Source organism: Lytechinus pictus, chromosome 5 (assembly GCF_037042905.1).
Source record: "Lytechinus pictus isolate F3 Inbred chromosome 5, Lp3.0, whole genome shotgun sequence".
Taxonomy (NCBI): Eukaryota; Metazoa; Echinodermata; class Echinoidea; order Temnopleuroida; family Toxopneustidae; genus Lytechinus; species Lytechinus pictus.
In genome coordinates this window covers 13,417,905-13,435,950 of record NC_087249.1, presented here as the reverse complement: position 1 = coordinate 13,435,950, position 18,046 = coordinate 13,417,905, and the positions used below count along the sequence as shown (strand labels likewise).

Below are 18,046 nucleotides of genomic sequence, written 5' to 3'. Positions count from 1 at the left end.
TCATGTGACCTGAAACTAGCACATATTGTATTCAGAAATTCAATGTTAGTCCATTTTCAATTTCGAACAAAGAAAATCAACCTCGAAATAAGGAAAGTAAGTGAATAAAAAATGGCGGCATGTTTTCCCGGACCGCGCTCGGGCTGTTGTGTTATCTTCGGACCGAGGTCAAGAAACAGGTGTTTTGATACTTACATTGCATGCCTGGGGCAGTAGGGTTTGTCGTACTTGGAGAAGAGAATTCATTGAGAAAAACTGGGGTATAGTGTTCTCAAATGGAGGTTTTTCGTCATGTAGTTTTGACCTTGGTCATGTGACCTAAAACTCGCACAGGATGTTCAGTGATACTTGATTACTCTTGTGTCCAAGTTTCATGTATCAGATCCATAAACTTTCAAAGTTATGATGGTAATTCAACAGATACCCCCAACATAGCCAAAGTTCATTGACCTTTGACCTTGGTCATGTGACCTGAAACTAGCTCAGGATGTTCAGCGATACTTGATTACTCTTATGTCCAAGTTTTATGAAATAGACCAATAAAAAAAAAGTTATGATGGTAATCCAACAAATACCCCCAACTTGGCCAAAGTTCATTGACCCTAAATGACCTTTGACCTTGGTCATGTGACTCGAAACTCGGACAGGATATTCAGTGATACTTGATTACTCTTATATCTAAGTTTCATGAATCAGATCCATAAACGTTAAAAGTTATGATGGTAATTCCACAGATATTCCCAACTTGGCCAAAGTTCATTGACCCTAAATGAGGATGTTCAGTAATACTTGATTAACCTTATGGCCAAGGTTTATGAACTAGGTCCATATACTTTCTAAGTTATGCTGTCATTTCAAAAACTTAACCTTCGGTTAAGATTTGGTGTTGACGCAGCCGTCGCCGCCGGAAAAGCGGCGCCTATAGTCTCACTCTGCTTCGCAGGTGAGACAAAAATGAAAAGAAAGAAAACATACTACAATTCTTGATTTATCAAGATTAAGACCAGATAAATCATTGACATCAAGCTGTTTAAAAACAAAGTTATTGTAGGCATGTTGGAAATAAACAAAATGATACAGAGAACACACTTTTTAATAAATAAAATCTTGATTTACATAAATAGAAAGGAAACAGACATAATGCTTAAATTTCCAACCATAGACTTTGGGAACAATCAAATATACAATGTTGTAGATTATGTCATTGTTGGCATGCTTCTTAATCTTCATTTTTTCTTTTGGGGTGCCCTTTAATTAGGCCCCCCATACTCTTTCCAGCCTCCAAAATACCAGAGTCTTACTTGGGTTACACGTTGGTAATACAGGAATGCTGGCAATTACACATAGAATATAATTTGAAAGAGAAAATGGACGGAATAAAATTTTTGTAAGAAAGACATGTGATCATGTTACACCGGCGTGTACCATCACATTGGATTATTGCGTCTGATCGGACAATCATATACCCCGACCATTAGAGAATGGGCTCCCTAAATTCCAGAAAGGTTGGATCCAGATTGCCCAACCCTTTGTATACTTCACTTATAATTTTCACAAGGTGTCAAGAGAATTTGACCTGAACATTTGTATATTTCACTGTTAAATTTCACAAATCGTCAGGCAAACTGGACCCGACCTTTCTGGAATCTAGGAGAGGGGCTTTTCTCGACCCGACGCGATGACCCAATGTGAGGACACAAGCCTGTTACACCCAGCTAACTTTCAGGCGTAATATCGTTTTGCGCGAGGAGGACGGTTGCTCTGTTCATCTCATGTGAGGACGAGCTATCTAAGGTCTCGCTTGATTTAGGCTCTACCAAAGTCTTATCTTCACCGTCTTTCTCTTCCTCCTCCTCTTTGTTTCTCTCTTCTTTATCCTCGTTTTCTTCTTTTTCCTTTTCCATGGCAGCTTTGCAGAGGGAGAGAGCGTTGAGGTAGTCAAAGCCAGGCCCAAAGTGATTGGGGATGGGGTCGTCGCTCCAAACAACCTTGTCAATCTTGGCAGACAGCTTGTTGATGGTTGGCCTGTGGTCACAGGTGAAGTCGAAACACAAAAATTTTAAAAGTTGCATAAATCAAATACTCTGTATACGTTTACACATTATTATCAAAGGACATTTCCGGGGTTATGTTTCTGCTCATCGTTATCTGCACGTTTTATGCTGGACACATTTAATGCTATGATCACAACAACTGATTGATCAGCAGTATATATCAGCTTATATTTCAGTGCTCTGGTGAAAATGACATGAATTTCATTTGAACTTTGGAACATCCAATACCTATACAATTCAAGTATACCTGTATTTTCTATTTTTGATCCAAAAATGAAAACAAAACCCATTTTTCAATTTATTACGAAAATGACATTACATTTGTTTTTTTCTAAACAATAAATGGTTAATAAAGCTGGTCACATTATATGACGTCACAAAGATAAACACATCAAAATTCTAAAGCTTTTTCAATCTTTGACAGATTTTCCTCAAACCTTCAGCAATAGTATATGATTTTTCTGCTATTTTTGCAATAAACTTTTTGTCAGGGTGAACTTCCCCTTTAAATCTGGAAATATTTTGGCTGTATAGAACAGAACTTACTTTGTGATGAGATTACAGTACAGCATAATGAGGCACCGAAGTCTCTTTAAACCTTTCCGAAGGAAACGCATCGAATCATCGCTTACTTTGATACAACCAGAGAAATCTAAAGTCTGGAGGTAGTGGCAAACACCCGATATGTACCGGATACTCATGTCACTTAACTGCAGTAAAGAAATAGAAAGAAATCAAGATTTACGAAACAATCAAATCTGACATCATGCTAAGCATAAATGCATCATGAAATTGTCGGCAATACTTCCCTGATCATATACAACATGTAATTAGAATTAAAAATAAATTCTTAAATTTAAATACAAGAGTTACTTAATTTTTTTTTTTTTAGATTGTTCTTTGGGCCTGATGTTGCCATCATAAAATGATGAAGAGTGGCCCATGACTGCCATGTAATAAACCATAATTCAATTAAAAGTACAGGGTTTTATATCAAGCTAACTGAATGTGTATTAACACTTTTTTTAATATGTCCATGTTGGGAGCTAAAGGGAATGTGTTGGCAGGAAGTGAATTCCACAGCCGAGCCGTCCTTGGCATATATGAAGATTGATGAAGAGAAGTGTTTGATTTTGGGACAGTGTCTCTGTAGGAGTGGGCAGCTGCAGTAGAGCGAGTCAAACAGACATTTAGGGCCAAGGGGGGGGGGGGGCATTCCAGACAACACAAGAGACCATTTTTTTTGTGACTGCTTGGAAGTTTAATCGAGAATGCACAGTGAGAACATCTCATGCTTGAGTGAACCTTGAACGTTGTTTTCTCTTTTTTTAAAGCTCTCACCAGTTTCTTCTTCATTCAATGAAGTACTTTATTTGTAGGTTGTTGTTGATCAATTTTGACAAGATATACATCATTCTAAAACTTAGGATGTGCTTCTTCAAACTAAATAAGAATCTAAACAAGTGGAATGCCTCTGGCCGTCTCACCTGCATCACGCGATTCAATATAGCAGCAGTGCTGATTTTGAAAACTACTATAACTCGCACAAGATGTTCAGTGATACTTGGTTACTCTTATTTCCACGTTTTATGAACTAGACCAATACACTTATAGAGATATGATGGCAATTCAACAAATACCCCCAACGTGGCCAAAGTTCTTTGACCTTACATGACCTTTGAACTTGATCATGTGACCTGAAACTCGCACAGGATGTTCAGTGATACTTGATTACTATTATGTCCAAGTTTTATGAACTAGACCAACACACTTTCAAATTTATGGCTGTAATTCAACAAATACCCCAATTTGGCCAAAGTTCATTGACCCTAAATGACCTTTGACCTTGATCATGTGACCTGTAACTTGCACAGGATGTTCAGTAATACTTGATTACTATTATGTCCAAGTTTCATGAATCAGATCCATAAACTTTCAAAGTTATGATGGTAATTCAACAGATACCCCCAATTCGGCCAAAGTTCATTGACCCTAAATGACCTTTGACCTTGGTCATGTGATGTGAAACTCATGCAGGATGTTCAGTGATACTTGATTAACCTTATGTATAAGTTTCATGAACTAGGTCCATATATTTTCTAAGTTATGATGACATTTCAAAAACTTAACCTTAGGTTAAGATTTTGATGTTGATTCCCCCAACATGGTCTAAGTTCATTGACCCTAAATGACCTTTGACCTTGGTCATGTGACATGAAACTCAGGCAGGATGTTCAGTAATACTTGATTAACCTTATGGCCAAGTTTCATGAACTAGGTCCATATACTTTCTAAGTTATGCTGTCATTTCAAAAACTTAACCTCAGGTTAAGATTTGGTGTTGACGCCGCCGTCGCCGTCGCCGCCGCCGTCGCCGCCGCCGCCGCCGTCGCCGTCGGAAAAGCGGCGCCTATAGTCTCACTCTGCTATGCAGGTGAGACAAAAATCATTTTTTATAGATGGGATTTATAATGCACCAAGTCCACTGTGCAAAGAACCCAAGGTACAAGTATGAGCTCTGACATAATCTTATCCAATCTGAGAAGTTGTTTAAGTACCAATACCTCTGTACTATACATCAACCCTGTTCAATCTGTTAGATTTATTATTCAAATACACCATCCCATACCTAATGAACAAATCTCTGTCTCTGGAACAAACAATTTACCTGACCACAACCTGCAATGTTGAGAAAGGAGAGCTTGCGACAGCAAAACGCCAGATTCTTGATGGCCTGATCAGTGAGCTGCAGACAGTGAGAGATGTCCAGTCGATCCAGATCTCTACACTGCTGCGCGAACTTCTGGATGCCTAGATCTGTGATCTGATGGCACTCTGATAGGACGACATCACGCAGGTGATAGCAGTTACCTAATGCACCAAGACCCTACGGAAAGAATCGATTGTAAATATTAAATCAAGGTCACATCAAACAAAACAACTCACAGTTATCAATGAATGATACTAATAATTGTACATAAATTTTGCGCAATTTCTATGTACTTGACTGTGCATTACAATAATGTTATTATCATTATTACCCCGGTTATAGCCATGCTGCCTACAGGCGCTCTTGCATTCCTTCCAGGTACCCATTCACTTCACCTGGGTTGGGTGCAGCACAATGTGGATAAATTTCTTGCTGAAGGAAAACAAGCCATGGCTGGGTATCAATCCCACGTCCCTCAGATTGAAAGATGAGAGCCGTAACCACAAGACCACAGCGCCCCAACGCTGATAGCACACTATTGTGAATGATATAATGCTGGCGGATCCAACATTGTCCAACAGAAGGGGAGGGGGGGGGGGCAAGCAAAATAAAATCCATCAACAAGTGATTCGCAATGTGACTGCGAGAGTGGATGTATGGAAGCGTATGGAAATGTATGTCTGATGAAACAAAGCAACTTTAGGCCAGGTCAAGTTGCAAACTACACATAGTATCAATGAAACACCAAAAATGTGTGTAATAAATATCACCTTAGTGAGTAAACTCATCTGATTCCCAGAAACAAAGGCCCGAATTCAAAAAGGTGGTTTTGAAAACGGTCAATTGAACCCATGATTTATGCCAATTTCATGTATATATTAAGCTTAATTTACCGCGTATACTGAAAAAATGTCCAATACTGATGCACGCTTTTGTCACAGTGTGCCAAATTGATGTCTGTTGACATGGTTGATTACCCTACTTTATTCATGAGTCCACTGTTTTGAACAGTGGACTCATGAATAAACTAGCATGGATAACCACTGCAACAGGCATCGATTTGGCGCAGTCACTAAATTGCGCAGTAAATTAAGCATAAATTATACATGGAATCTGCATAAACCATGGGTTCAACCAACGGTTTTCAAACCACCTTTGTGAATTCGGGCCAAATGACCAAGCATTTTCCTCTACACACTGACATACCGTGTCTGTGATATTGCACCCTGAGATGTCTAGAGATGAGAGAGCAGGCATGTTTCCCAACATCTCGGCCCCAGCATCAGTGATGTGCTCACTGAAGCAAAATGAACCATACACTAGGCTGTAGCATCTGTATAAATACAAGAAAGATGATGTTTGAAGGTTTGCATGGTGGTATGAACAATTGCGGAAGTGGTTTATGGTACACCGTGTGTGTAAAGTCCTTGAAGGCCTGAGGTAAAACTTGATAGAGAATGAAGTGGAATGGAAAGGCAAGAAAGTGGATGTCGGAAAGTAGAGTATTCTTTTCGAAATGAGTGTAGAAGGAGTGGAAAGCTTGAGTAGTAGGCAGGGTGAGAGGCTTGAGTAGAAGGCTGGTTGGGTTGAAGGGGTGAGAGCCTTGAGTAGATGAGAGAAGGCTGGCAAGAAAGTGGTCTCGCTTATACTCAATAAAATAATGTGTCTCTCCATTTTGTAATGGTCCAAGAAAAAAAAAAGGGAATGTGTTTCTTGCTTGAAGCAATTTCAATATGCAATCAAATCAAAGATTTATCAAATGCCATTAAAGTGTACAAAATATCAAAGGATTTGGTCAGAACATGAATAAAATAATGAAATTTGTAAGGTACATTGTAAAGACCCCCGCACACCTTATGGCTGGTACTTGACCCAACTTTGGAACAAATCGCATTTGATTATTTTCTAAAATTGTTAATGAAAAATATCTTTTTTTTTAATACATTTTTTTTATATTTTCTTGTTTTATACTTGAATATGCTTTGTTCTTTGGACAGGAAATAGATACAGATGGTTCTGATAAAAAAAGAGTGAAAAGGGATATTTACTTCTGTGTGATCTTCATGATAGAAACATCAGTGACCCTGACACAGTTTGTTAGGTTCATCTCTCTCAGTTTAGGACCAGAAGGACCTTCAACAAGATTCCTCACACCATTATCACTAATCCTATAAGTAAAAGCAAAAAAAAAAAAAAAATGTTATCAGTTATTTGGTACACATAGATCAATAACACGCAGGCCCATATTCTGAAGTCAGGTTTAAGGACGTTCCACAGTTATGTTTGTGCGCATTATGATCTGCGCATATTTAACACTCTGCGCACTGACGTCACAATGGATGAACAGGTGATTAATTAGCTGCGGGTATGAGCTGATTTTTCTCATCTTCTGCACTTTAACTGCAGATCCGATGCGTTATTTCATGAAGCTAAAAAATTGAATTATTCCATGGACCATTCAAAAAAATATTCTCTATAATTTCAAAATACTTTACTCTGCAGTGCTGCCAAGAATCAATAATATTACCCCGAGTTTGAATAAATGGTAGAGTGGTTTTGATTTTTTCTTCACATAGATACTAAGCATTCGGCCCATTTTGGGTGTTTTAAAAAGCACATTTGCTCTAATAAAAATGCTGATAGTTTGAAAACAAGCACATGAACCCCTATTTTTTAATGTTTGTACCTCTTAGGTATAGCTTCCTCTACAACCTTGCAAATTTTGGTGAAAATGACATGGATTTTGAATAAAGTGCAGCATTTATTGTACTTTTGTAGTCTGTTATTGAAATTTCACATTTTTGAGATTGGGTTTTTGTTATCTTTTTCGCCATTTTTAAGAACTGACTGTGCTGTTAGACTTAAAGTTGCAAACAAATAGCACCATACATAGATTCTCCATTCTAACGATACAATTATTAACTCTCTTGCGAAATTTGATGACTTTTTCATGTATTTTGACTGAGTAATAGAGGTTTAAACTCATTGTACTATTCTTGCGAGGTCTAAAAATGCCAAATTCTTTTGAATGCGCAATTCTTAAGAACATCAATTTGGGTGAACTTTGAAGCTCTACAGCAAAAAATCAAGCACATGGACCTATGTTAATTTTTGCATATTTCGAATATTAAGGTTCTAAAGTATCTATGTCCAAAGTTTGGTAAAAATGGCATGGATTTCACTTTAACTGTGGAACGTCCTTAAGTGTGTGCTTAAATTATGGGAAGCCCAAATTGTCAAAATTTTGTTCACTTGTATATTTCTTATGTTCACTGTGCTCTTTCCTGTTTCTTTAATGGTAAAGACAACTATCTAGAGCTGATAGATTGGATCTTTCCTGTTAGAGATCAATGTCACAATTGGCTTTCCATATTTAAACCACAAATTTAGACCAGAGTTTGATTTAAACCAGACTTCAGAATACTGGCCTCAGGCTTTCTTCAAAATAATTTTTATCATAACATATCCTACACTACACTAACCTGTCAGCATTTTCATTATATTCATTGATTTTTCATACAGCTTTTACTCTAATGGGGCTGATGTCATATGAGTGGCAAAGAGACAATATATTTTGAATTGACCTTTACTCTACCCTGAAAAATGTATTGTGATGAAAATATTTCAAACCTCAGAGGATGAATGTTTCAAGAGTAATTAAAGCATATACAGTAGTGCTCAAAAGTTAGTGAACCCCACCACAAGATGCACTCCTTCATGCCGAGTGTTGAATGTAGACAACACTACAAAGTTTAGTGAGCCCACAGAAACAATCTTTATTGTATGTATTATATCATCACCTGACTGCACAATAAAATATCTAAAGCATGGCAGAACTTGCACACTTTAAATATGTTCATTTCTGGTGGGGGTTCACTAAATTTTGAGCACCACTGTAGATTTGATAAGCTGTTTACCTGTTTCTAAGATCTACATCAAAATCAACTAACTATATATTTCATTGTCTAAAATCCATTGTAATGGAATAAAATGCACATTCCACATATATTTCTGGCTGTACACTTTAATTGTATGTTGACCATTTTATCTACCAGTAAGATTATTTATCTATCAAATACCAATTCTAAATGAGTTTCCTCTTCCAAGGCCAGTGTCCGAGACAAGTGCACGGAGTGGAGATGGAAGGGTCCCTTAGATAAATCACTTATAGATATTATGTTAAAAACTAAAAACTAACAAGTGGAATGCCTCTGGCCGTCTCACCTGCATCACGCGATTCAATATAGCAGCAGTGCTGATTTTGAAAACTACTATAACTCGCACAAGATGTTCAGTGATACTGGGTTACTCTTATTTCCACGTTTTATGAACTAGACCAATACACTTATAGAGATATGATGGCAATTCAACAAATACCCCCAACGTGGCCAAAGTTCTTTGACCTTACATGACCTTTGACCTTGATCATGTGACCTGAAACTCGCACAGGATGTTCAGTGATACTTGATTACTATTATGTCCAAGTTTCATGAATCAGATCCATAAACTTTCAAAGTTATGATGGTAATTCAACAGATACCCCCAATTCGGCCAAAGTTCATTGACCCTAAATGACCTTTGACCTTGGTCATGTGATGTGAAACTCATGCAGGATGTTCAGTGATACTTGATTAACCTTATGTATACGTTTCATGAACTAGGTCCATATATTTTCTAAGTTATGATGACATTTCAAAAACTTAACCTTAGGTTAAGATTTTGATGTTGATTCCCCCAACATGGTCTAAGTTCATTGTCCCTAAATGACCTTTGACCTTGGTCATGTGACATGAAACTCAGGCAGGATGTTCAGTAATACTTGATTAACCTTATGGCCAAGTTTCATGAACTAGGTCCATATACTTTCTAAGTTATGCTGTCATTTCAAAAACTTAACCTCAGGTTAAGATTTGGTGTTGACGCCGCCGTCGCCGCCGCCGCCGCCGTCGGAAAAGCGGCGCCTATAGTCTCACTCTGCTATGCAGGTGAGACAAAAATCTCTTTCTGTTTGCTTTATTTATGTGTCAATTATAAATTGTCCGACAAGTCCTTTCATGAAATGCTCCCCTGTACTGTTCAGATATTGGAGATCATCATGAGGATTTAGTTTAGATACCACGAAGAAGCATTTATCCTACCTGATACAATCCGCCACATTGAGGACATTGATGTTTCTGCATGTAGCTAGAGATTTCAGCGCAGCGTCAGTAATCCTTGGGCAATCACTCACATAGATGTGTCTCAAATCAGCACAGTATTTACCAAGCTGCTTGAAGGAGGCATCTGTTATTTTACAGTTCCCTGAAATATGTAGAAGATGGATGTAAGGTACATACCTTCAATGGTCGTATATAAACTTTACTTTGTTGAGAGGAAAGGTGCTGGTCCTATACATTTCTTATAATATGTAAAGACGTAACATCCTATATACACTTTAATACGCAGAGAGGTAAGGTCAAGCCTTGAAATAAGCGGGCGCTGAGCCCAAATTCGCGCTCATAAAGCCATCAATTGCACCCATAAAGCCCCAAAATCATCAAAATTTTGACGACCGGGCGCAAACATTTTCCAGGTAATTGCGCCCGCCGTGAGTGAGCAGTGAAGCCATAACATACATGTAATTTAAATATCTGAAAAGCCAAAATCAAGTAACTTTCTATTTACGATAAGCACAGTTTCAAATTGCCAAGTGCGTCTTTTTCTCTGTACCGTAAAAAGTGAGCTACGTCCGTCTTTTTTTTGTGTAATACATGTGCGCGCATGCTTCCGGTAGCGGTTTTTCCATACTTGACCATGTGCAATTTCTAATGCACACATTTCCAGTTGGGATATCACAATTCTGCGATATAGTAATTCAAATTGCACAGGAGATAAATCCCTGTTCACAGCACATACGACGTGCAAGTCTTTTATTCTCACAGTCGCCGACTTTGCTTGTCAAAACTTAATAATCCAAAATCACTTAGCTTATAGTTGTGAATTATAGCTTGTTAATTTCTTTCTTGGAGAGGGGTAAATATCAGACAATAAATCATCAAACAAGGCTCCATCTAAAAAAAAAAAAATAGGAGGACGCCGTGCACTTGAGTGTGGTGTTAGCTAGCCAGTTTGAGCTGATATTCTCTGCCAGAGCTCTGGGTGAGAATTCTATCAGTAATGGCCTAAGTGATGGTGATTTTCCGTTTATGATAGAGTTTAGATTTCATGTTAATTTTTGAAAACTGTCAAAAAACTTTATGATTTCTTCATTGTGATGAATATTTAAGTTATTAATGAATACATTTTCACAGAATTTTGACTCTCCCAGAATGAAAGGCATTTTCTGTGGAGATCTACATTTTCAAATAACTTGTGAAAAAATTAAGGTACATGAACCTACAATACATGTACATAGCCTGTGGCTATGTGCTGGAATTTGAATAGACTGAGTTAGCAATTGATTTCATTTCTTTAACATAATTTATATGCAATCCAGTGCACCTCACAGTCACAATCACACACACTCACTCACCCACAACCGTGATTCTAACCATGAAAAAAAAACCTTAAAAATTATTTTTTTTTTTCTAAATTTATTATTATTTGATCTGAATTCTCTCTTTCTCCATCTCTATCTTTTTTTTTATTTTTATTTTATTCATTTATTTAAATTTTTTTTTGGGGGGTCATTGTTCGTGCATGGTTCCATTAAAGATAAAAAATAAATAAGCCCATGTGTGTGTGGTTGTAAATGGGATGTGGAGTGAGGGTGTCAAAACACACTTAAACAATGATTTAAATCTGATTTCTTAAATGTTTGAATAAGCCTAATACTTAGCATGCTATTCATGTACTAATTAAAAAATTGCAGGAGCTGCGCATACTATAAACAAATTTGCGGTGTGGTTCACCGTTATATATATATATATTTTAAATTGCCCCCGGTTCCTGTAAAAAGCCGTGAGCTGGGGGCAATTTTCTTTGAAAAATTGCCCCTGGTCTGCAGCTGCTTATTTCAAGGGATGGGTAAGGTGCTAGTCTTACATATACTTTAATATGTAGAGATGTAAGGTGCTAGTATTACATACACTTTAATATGTAGAGGTAAGGTGCTAGTCTTACATACACTTTAACATGTAGAGATGTAAGGTGCTAGTATTACATACACTTTAATATGTAGAGATGTAAGGTGCTGGTCCTATATACACTTTTACTATCAGGAGCTACATACAAATCATATATGCGAAACATCAAATATACATTTTGGCCCCATCTTACAAAGAGTTGCGATTGATCCAATCAACCACAACTATGGAAAGCCAGAAACTCTAACATCTAAAATGCAAAATTTTTTAAAACAATTTTTTCAAGAAATGATGTATACTCATACATGTACATTCATTGTTTTCTCGACAATGAAAAATGCTTCCTCTATATTTACAAAAGGAATTGTGCAATTTTCATGTTGGAAGAATTATGACAATGATGGATTTCGATATAGTTGAGGTTGATCGGATCAATCGCAACTCTTGTGGGAGCTATATTTTGAAAATTTCATCAAGTGCAATGACATCATGGACAAGTTCCAACATAGAGTACCAATATCATTGACGAGTTCCGACAATGTACAAAAAAATCTTTAAATATAATAAGCTCTGACATTGCAGAATTGATTTTGTGACTATATAAAAAAAATTATTTGAGTCAAAGATTAGATTTATACTTATAGTTGGGATACGTGTGACTCACCTTCAATTCTAATCTGTTGTAGCTTTCGATGAACAGCAAATGCTTTCAGAGCCCCGTCTGTGATGTTGGGCGTGTAGAGGAAGGAAATGCTGCGGATGTTAGGACAGTTGCCTGCCACCGCAATAATCATGTCATCTCTCAGAGTGAAGCAATCATTGATAATAAGATGCTGCAGCTTCGGGCACCCGCCTGATATATTCTTATAGCCATTCACGGTTACCTAATGCATGAAACAGAAAACATGTTGTCTTTTCATAACTAGTCAGGTAACACAAAAGCTTGCAAGTCATCACACAACATTTCAGGAGTATATGTCGGACCCAAACTTGCTTACCGAAAAACATGAATTCATGAACAAAACCCAATTCAAACGTGTTTTGAGCCAAAATTAATAAATGTATCATTATTTCTACTTCTAAGTTTTAATGTCAATTTTGTCTTGTTTATGATCAGATCTCAGTGCCAATTCCATTATAAAAACAATAAATATAAAAAGTAAAAACAAACAAACAGAGAAATACACATTAAATTTGAAAAATAATGAAATACATATGAAAAAATTGCAATAATAAAGGCCCACATATCCTAACTTTTCCTGAAGTTCTTTGAAAACGCAGATCTCCACGAAAATTGCATTTCTCTATGGGGGAGTCTAAATTCGTAAGAATGTATTCATTAATAACTTAAATATACATGACAATGAAGAAGTCATCAAACTTTATTTGCAGTTTTGAATAATGTACCCGAAAAGTAAACTCTGTCTGAAACAGAAAATCACCATCATTGAGGCCTTTACTGAGCGAATTGTCCCCCAGAGCTCCGGCAGAGAGACAAAGCACAGACTGGCTAGCTAGTACAAACGCCAATGAATGCGTGCGTAAGCCTCCCGCCGGCCTTGTAAAATAGATGGAGCTTTGTTTGATGATTTATTGTCTGATATTTACCTCATCCCCTAGAAAAATAGGGGAATTTGAAACTGTGCTCGCTATTATCAAGGCTTGTTCATGATTTTGAGTGCGGATTTTTGATGATTTTTAAATGGTAAGCGGAGCTCGAGCACATGGTGCTCGTGGGCCGCTGAGTTGTTATCGCTCGGCAATAATTTCGGGGACGACATTAAGATTTTATGTCACCCCCGAAAGCATGATTTTGGGTGATTTCGAGGGCGACTTTAGGCGTTTCCGGGGCGAATTCGCCCATCGCCCCCATGTATTTTTTTGCTGGGGGGGGGGGGGGGGTTGGAGGTGGAAGCTGTTCCCCCCCCTCCCGGCTGTAATGTGGGTCAAAATAACCCAGCTCTAATAGGTTTTAGACCCAAGACCCAAAATATATAACATACCTGAGGACACCCTGACATATCAAGATAGACTAATCTCCTTCCTCCTTTGCCAGTCCCAAGATATTGAAGCCCTTTGTCACTGTAACGTTTGCAATATGCAAGGCTCAAGTACTGTAGGTTGCTGCAGCACCTATATAAACAAGTCATTGTAAAAACGTAATTATAGTAATTATAATTGCTATTAAATATCGTGCTTAACACTTACTTTATCAGAAGCCTCTAAGCACTCTACAGTTAAAATGCAGCATAACCCAGGCTTTAGCAGAGCAGCTGTTATGTGCACTGCATCCAAAGGAAAAAACTCCTGCCAGGTGCCCATTTACCTCACCTGGGTTGAGTGCAGCACATTGTGGATCAATTTCTTGCTGAAGGTAATTACGCCATGGCTGGGAACTGAACACTCTACCCTCTGTTTCAAAGTCCGGAGAATAATCCACTGTGCCACAACGTTCCACATATAATTGTCAAACCTGATACATACTACGCATTTTTCAGAGTTAGATAAATAATGCAGTTGACTGAATGCTTTAAAATCTTTTGATGAATGAAACAATTTTAGTCCTGCAACCAAATCTACTTTTGGGGCCCAACCACGTTTTGACATTCATAGTCTTGTGTGTTTCAAAGGATTATGATTGCTTACACATATTTTTTAAATAATATTATGCAATACGAGATATGGCTGCCTTTGCCTTTTAAAATGTATAATTTAGAAGCATTCATGTCCTTTGGTTAAGGCTTTTTATTTACATTTTCAACTCTCCACCCAGGTGTAGAAAATCAGTACCTGGGAGGAAGGAATTCCTTGAATGCTCAAAAGGGGGCAAACATTGCATTAAAGCGAGTAGTCTTGCAAATATCAAGACAGAAATAAATCAAGGCATGAATTATACACATATACATGTAGATGTATTTACCTATTTACCTATGACAAATAAAGAACACATTTACCTGGCTAATAATCTCAGTGTAGCATCTGTGATGTTGGTGAAGGAGACATTGAGATAAAGTAAGACAGAACAACCTTCGGCTACATACTTCATAGTATCATCATTCAGTCCTGGACATTCTGATAAGTTTAAATCCTGCAAGTTACGACATTGACCTGCAAAAAGAGAATACATACTTGATATCAATAGGAAATGGGGAAGGGCATTGCAAAATGTATTCCAGAGTCTTCAAGCTTCTCAGGACACAAACATATACATTTTTTATTAATAAATAAAATTGTAGTATAGTAGTGTAAACAGAAAAAGAAACATCATACAAATTATACAGTGTACAACAAAAACAAATATTTTTGTTGAATAGTTACAGAATGATAGTGAGTTATTATACAATTAGTTATAAATTATACAACTCATACAAAGATTTTTGTTATTTGATTATTTTTTAAGTTGCGCTTTGTATCCTCTAGTGGTTTTGACTCTTTATGTTTCAATCTGAGGGATGTGGGTTCGATTACAAGCCATGTCATGTTTCCTTCAGCAAGAAATTTACCCACAATGTGCTGCACTCAACCCAAATGAGGTGAATGGGTACCCATTAGGAAGAGCTTCCTCAAATGCTTGAGTGCCTAGACAGCCCAGCTAAGGCCGGGGCAATAATAATAGCAGGGCCCGCTGGGAGAACAGTTTTCAGAATTGTAGTGGCTACCCAGGGTAACCATGCTGTTAGTGGTAAGAATCCAGCTATTAATATACAAATAGCGAATAGGCATGAGTGCAATGGTGCGAAATTTCACATGAGGTGAAAGAAAGATCCTCTATTCAACGAGGCATTAGCCTGAGTTGAATAGAGCGTCTCTTTCTTTCACCGAATGCGAAATCTCGCACCATTGCACGAATACGAATATTCGCTATTTGTGTTGTTTAAAGCCTCAGAATGAAAAGGGAGCAAAATTATTAAAAAGCGAAAAGCAAAATCCCACAAGCGCACGTGACCTTGGGCAGCATTGCGCATTTAGCCAGCAGGCTATACGTGTATTGCACCTTAATTTTTACTGAGCGCAATGAATTAAATCGTATTGTGACGTCAACTCCTAAAGCCGTGCAACGGTACATTTTGGATGGTACGTCATGTGTGCAACTGTAAGAATGTTTGACATTCAGCCTCCCATTTGCTCGCGTACAACAAGCTAAGTAGGCGTTGTACGATAGTAAATGCTTACCAATGGCTTTGAAGCTTGGTTTGGTGAGCATTTTGCATCCTTTGATGTTGAGATGAACAACATAGGGCCTGTAATGCTGAAGGAGACTTGTCACTACATTGTCAGTCACACTGCCAAGGGAGAACATTGAATTTAAATAGAAACAAAATCTTTAAAGAAGACAGGAAAACAGAATCCCAACATTTGGCAAATAATATATGTTTACACACCATTGAGCTTCTATAGCTCGGCTCCAGCCTGGCAAAAGAGTCCATCTGCAAATTCGCCCCCGTAAAAAACTTTTTGAGAAAATCAGTTTTTAAGTTTGAGCATTTAATCTACTTACAGAACAATTGAGAGTTAATTTTAGCTGTTGGACTCTATTCTATCACTTAGTTTACCTTTGGAAGATTATCATTATTATTATTATTATTATACCCTTGCTCACCAGAATTGTGTAAAGGCTTTGAAGCTGTGATAAACAAACAATAAACAAAAAACAAAGAAACAAACAAACAAACACACTTACATGTTCTTTGTCTTTGACAGGTCAACCTGTGAGGAAAAAATTAAAAGAGGGAAAGTAATGAACTTACAAAATAAATTTAAGGTGACAGGTGCCCTAATTTTTTTTTTTTTTAATGATTTTATTTTTTTGGTCTCCTTTGCTAGTTTCATGTGTGTACTTCATCATGCAACTTGTTTTATCTCAATATTCTACCTCTTTTTTTAATAAGAGGGGGGTTAAAACATATTTTCATAAAATTCTCAAACCGGAAGTAGTATTTTACACACCGGAAGTGATTAAATCTGTCCCCAAAACCTTTGATACTGCCTTAAAAAAAATCAGAAAATCCCCAGATTTTTTTTGGCTGAAGCCCCAGATATTCCATGTAGCAAAGTGGACTACCACCCTCTGTTGGCCAAATAGGGAGAGCTACTGTATTGCACAATATGGCAGCGACTACAAGTTACATACACTATGTGACAGACTTGGCGCGTTACAAATGTCCGTTATTATTAGTATTATAGCCCTTTCTTTATCGTGATATTATACAAAATTGAGGTTTTTTTAATGAAAAATGTAATAACTCGAGTTCTAATCATTGGATTTGCATGAAATTTTGTAGAATTGTGTATCTTGAAGAGTACAACAAAATAATGATAGTTTTTGTGCATGGTACCCCCACAGGTGGAGTTGTGTATAAAAGTCCTTTCTGAATTTCTCATTATCTGACTGCTTGTTTAATCCATAATTTTTACAATTCTACTCTGAATATTTCTTAAAGCCATCATAAATTCATCACAAAGAAGTCAGAGAATTAAATTAATCCATCAAAACTTAAATTACACTCTATGTTGTGAAGTTATAACCATAGAAAGTTCATATAGAGAAAAATCATGATTTTTAAAGTCATGACTTTGAATGACCATATTTTGCTTATGCATAAAGCTAATATGCCACAGTGCAAATTTTTGTGTAGATCAGCTCATAAGCTTTCCAAAAATATATAGTTTGTTGGGGTACAGGTACTTAGTAAGAATCCTATGCTTGATTATATACCCGTAGTCGTTTCCGCACGGTAATAGGGCACCTGGCACCTTAACTTTAACAAAGGCACCAAACTTTGAATACTACTTATACTCTGGCATTTCCCTTTTGTACAGTACTTGTAGTAACTTAGGATCTCTTTGTTGACTTCATTTACATCAATATTTGTAGTTAAAAAAAACATATAGGAAGCTGTTCTTCTGAGTATGTTACAAATTGGCAACGAGGATGCTCAGAAAAGAGTCTACGAAAGCCTTAAAGTCTTCATTTTGCTGGTCAAGGGACTGCTAATCTGTGAGACGAAAGTTTGATCCTAATTTTGAGGTCATAAAGTGACATTTTCTGGTTAAAGTTGAATTAAGAAGGGGGTGAGTTTCCATAAATATAGGTTCTACATACAATATATAGTATATATAAGTTGTTCAAACAGATAGCATGTCACAAAAATCCTCTGCCTTCTCGATATTTTGCTTTGAAAGTCTATGAAATTAGCCACCTGTCAGAGCCCGAGAGA

General features: G+C 37.2%; 1 protein-coding gene across 1 annotated transcript; it reads right to left on the bottom strand.

Moving 5' to 3' along the window:
- Nucleotides 1–1,618: 1,618 nt before the first annotated feature.
- Nucleotides 1,619–16,760, bottom strand: LOC135153073 (F-box and leucine-rich repeat protein 13-like). The gene is made up of 11 exons (XM_064099850.1): nt 16,510–16,760; nt 16,002–16,111; nt 14,783–14,936; nt 13,832–13,961; nt 12,493–12,712; nt 9,903–10,065; nt 6,813–6,932; nt 5,971–6,097; nt 4,723–4,941; nt 2,601–2,764; nt 1,619–2,025 (listed from the first exon to the last, which is right to left on the bottom strand). The coding sequence occupies exons 1-11, from the start codon at nt 16,656–16,658 to the stop codon at nt 1,716–1,718; spliced, it is 1,866 nt and encodes a 621-aa protein (XP_063955920.1). The 5' UTR covers nt 16,659–16,760; the 3' UTR covers nt 1,619–1,715.
- Nucleotides 16,761–18,046: the final 1,286 nt, after the last annotated feature.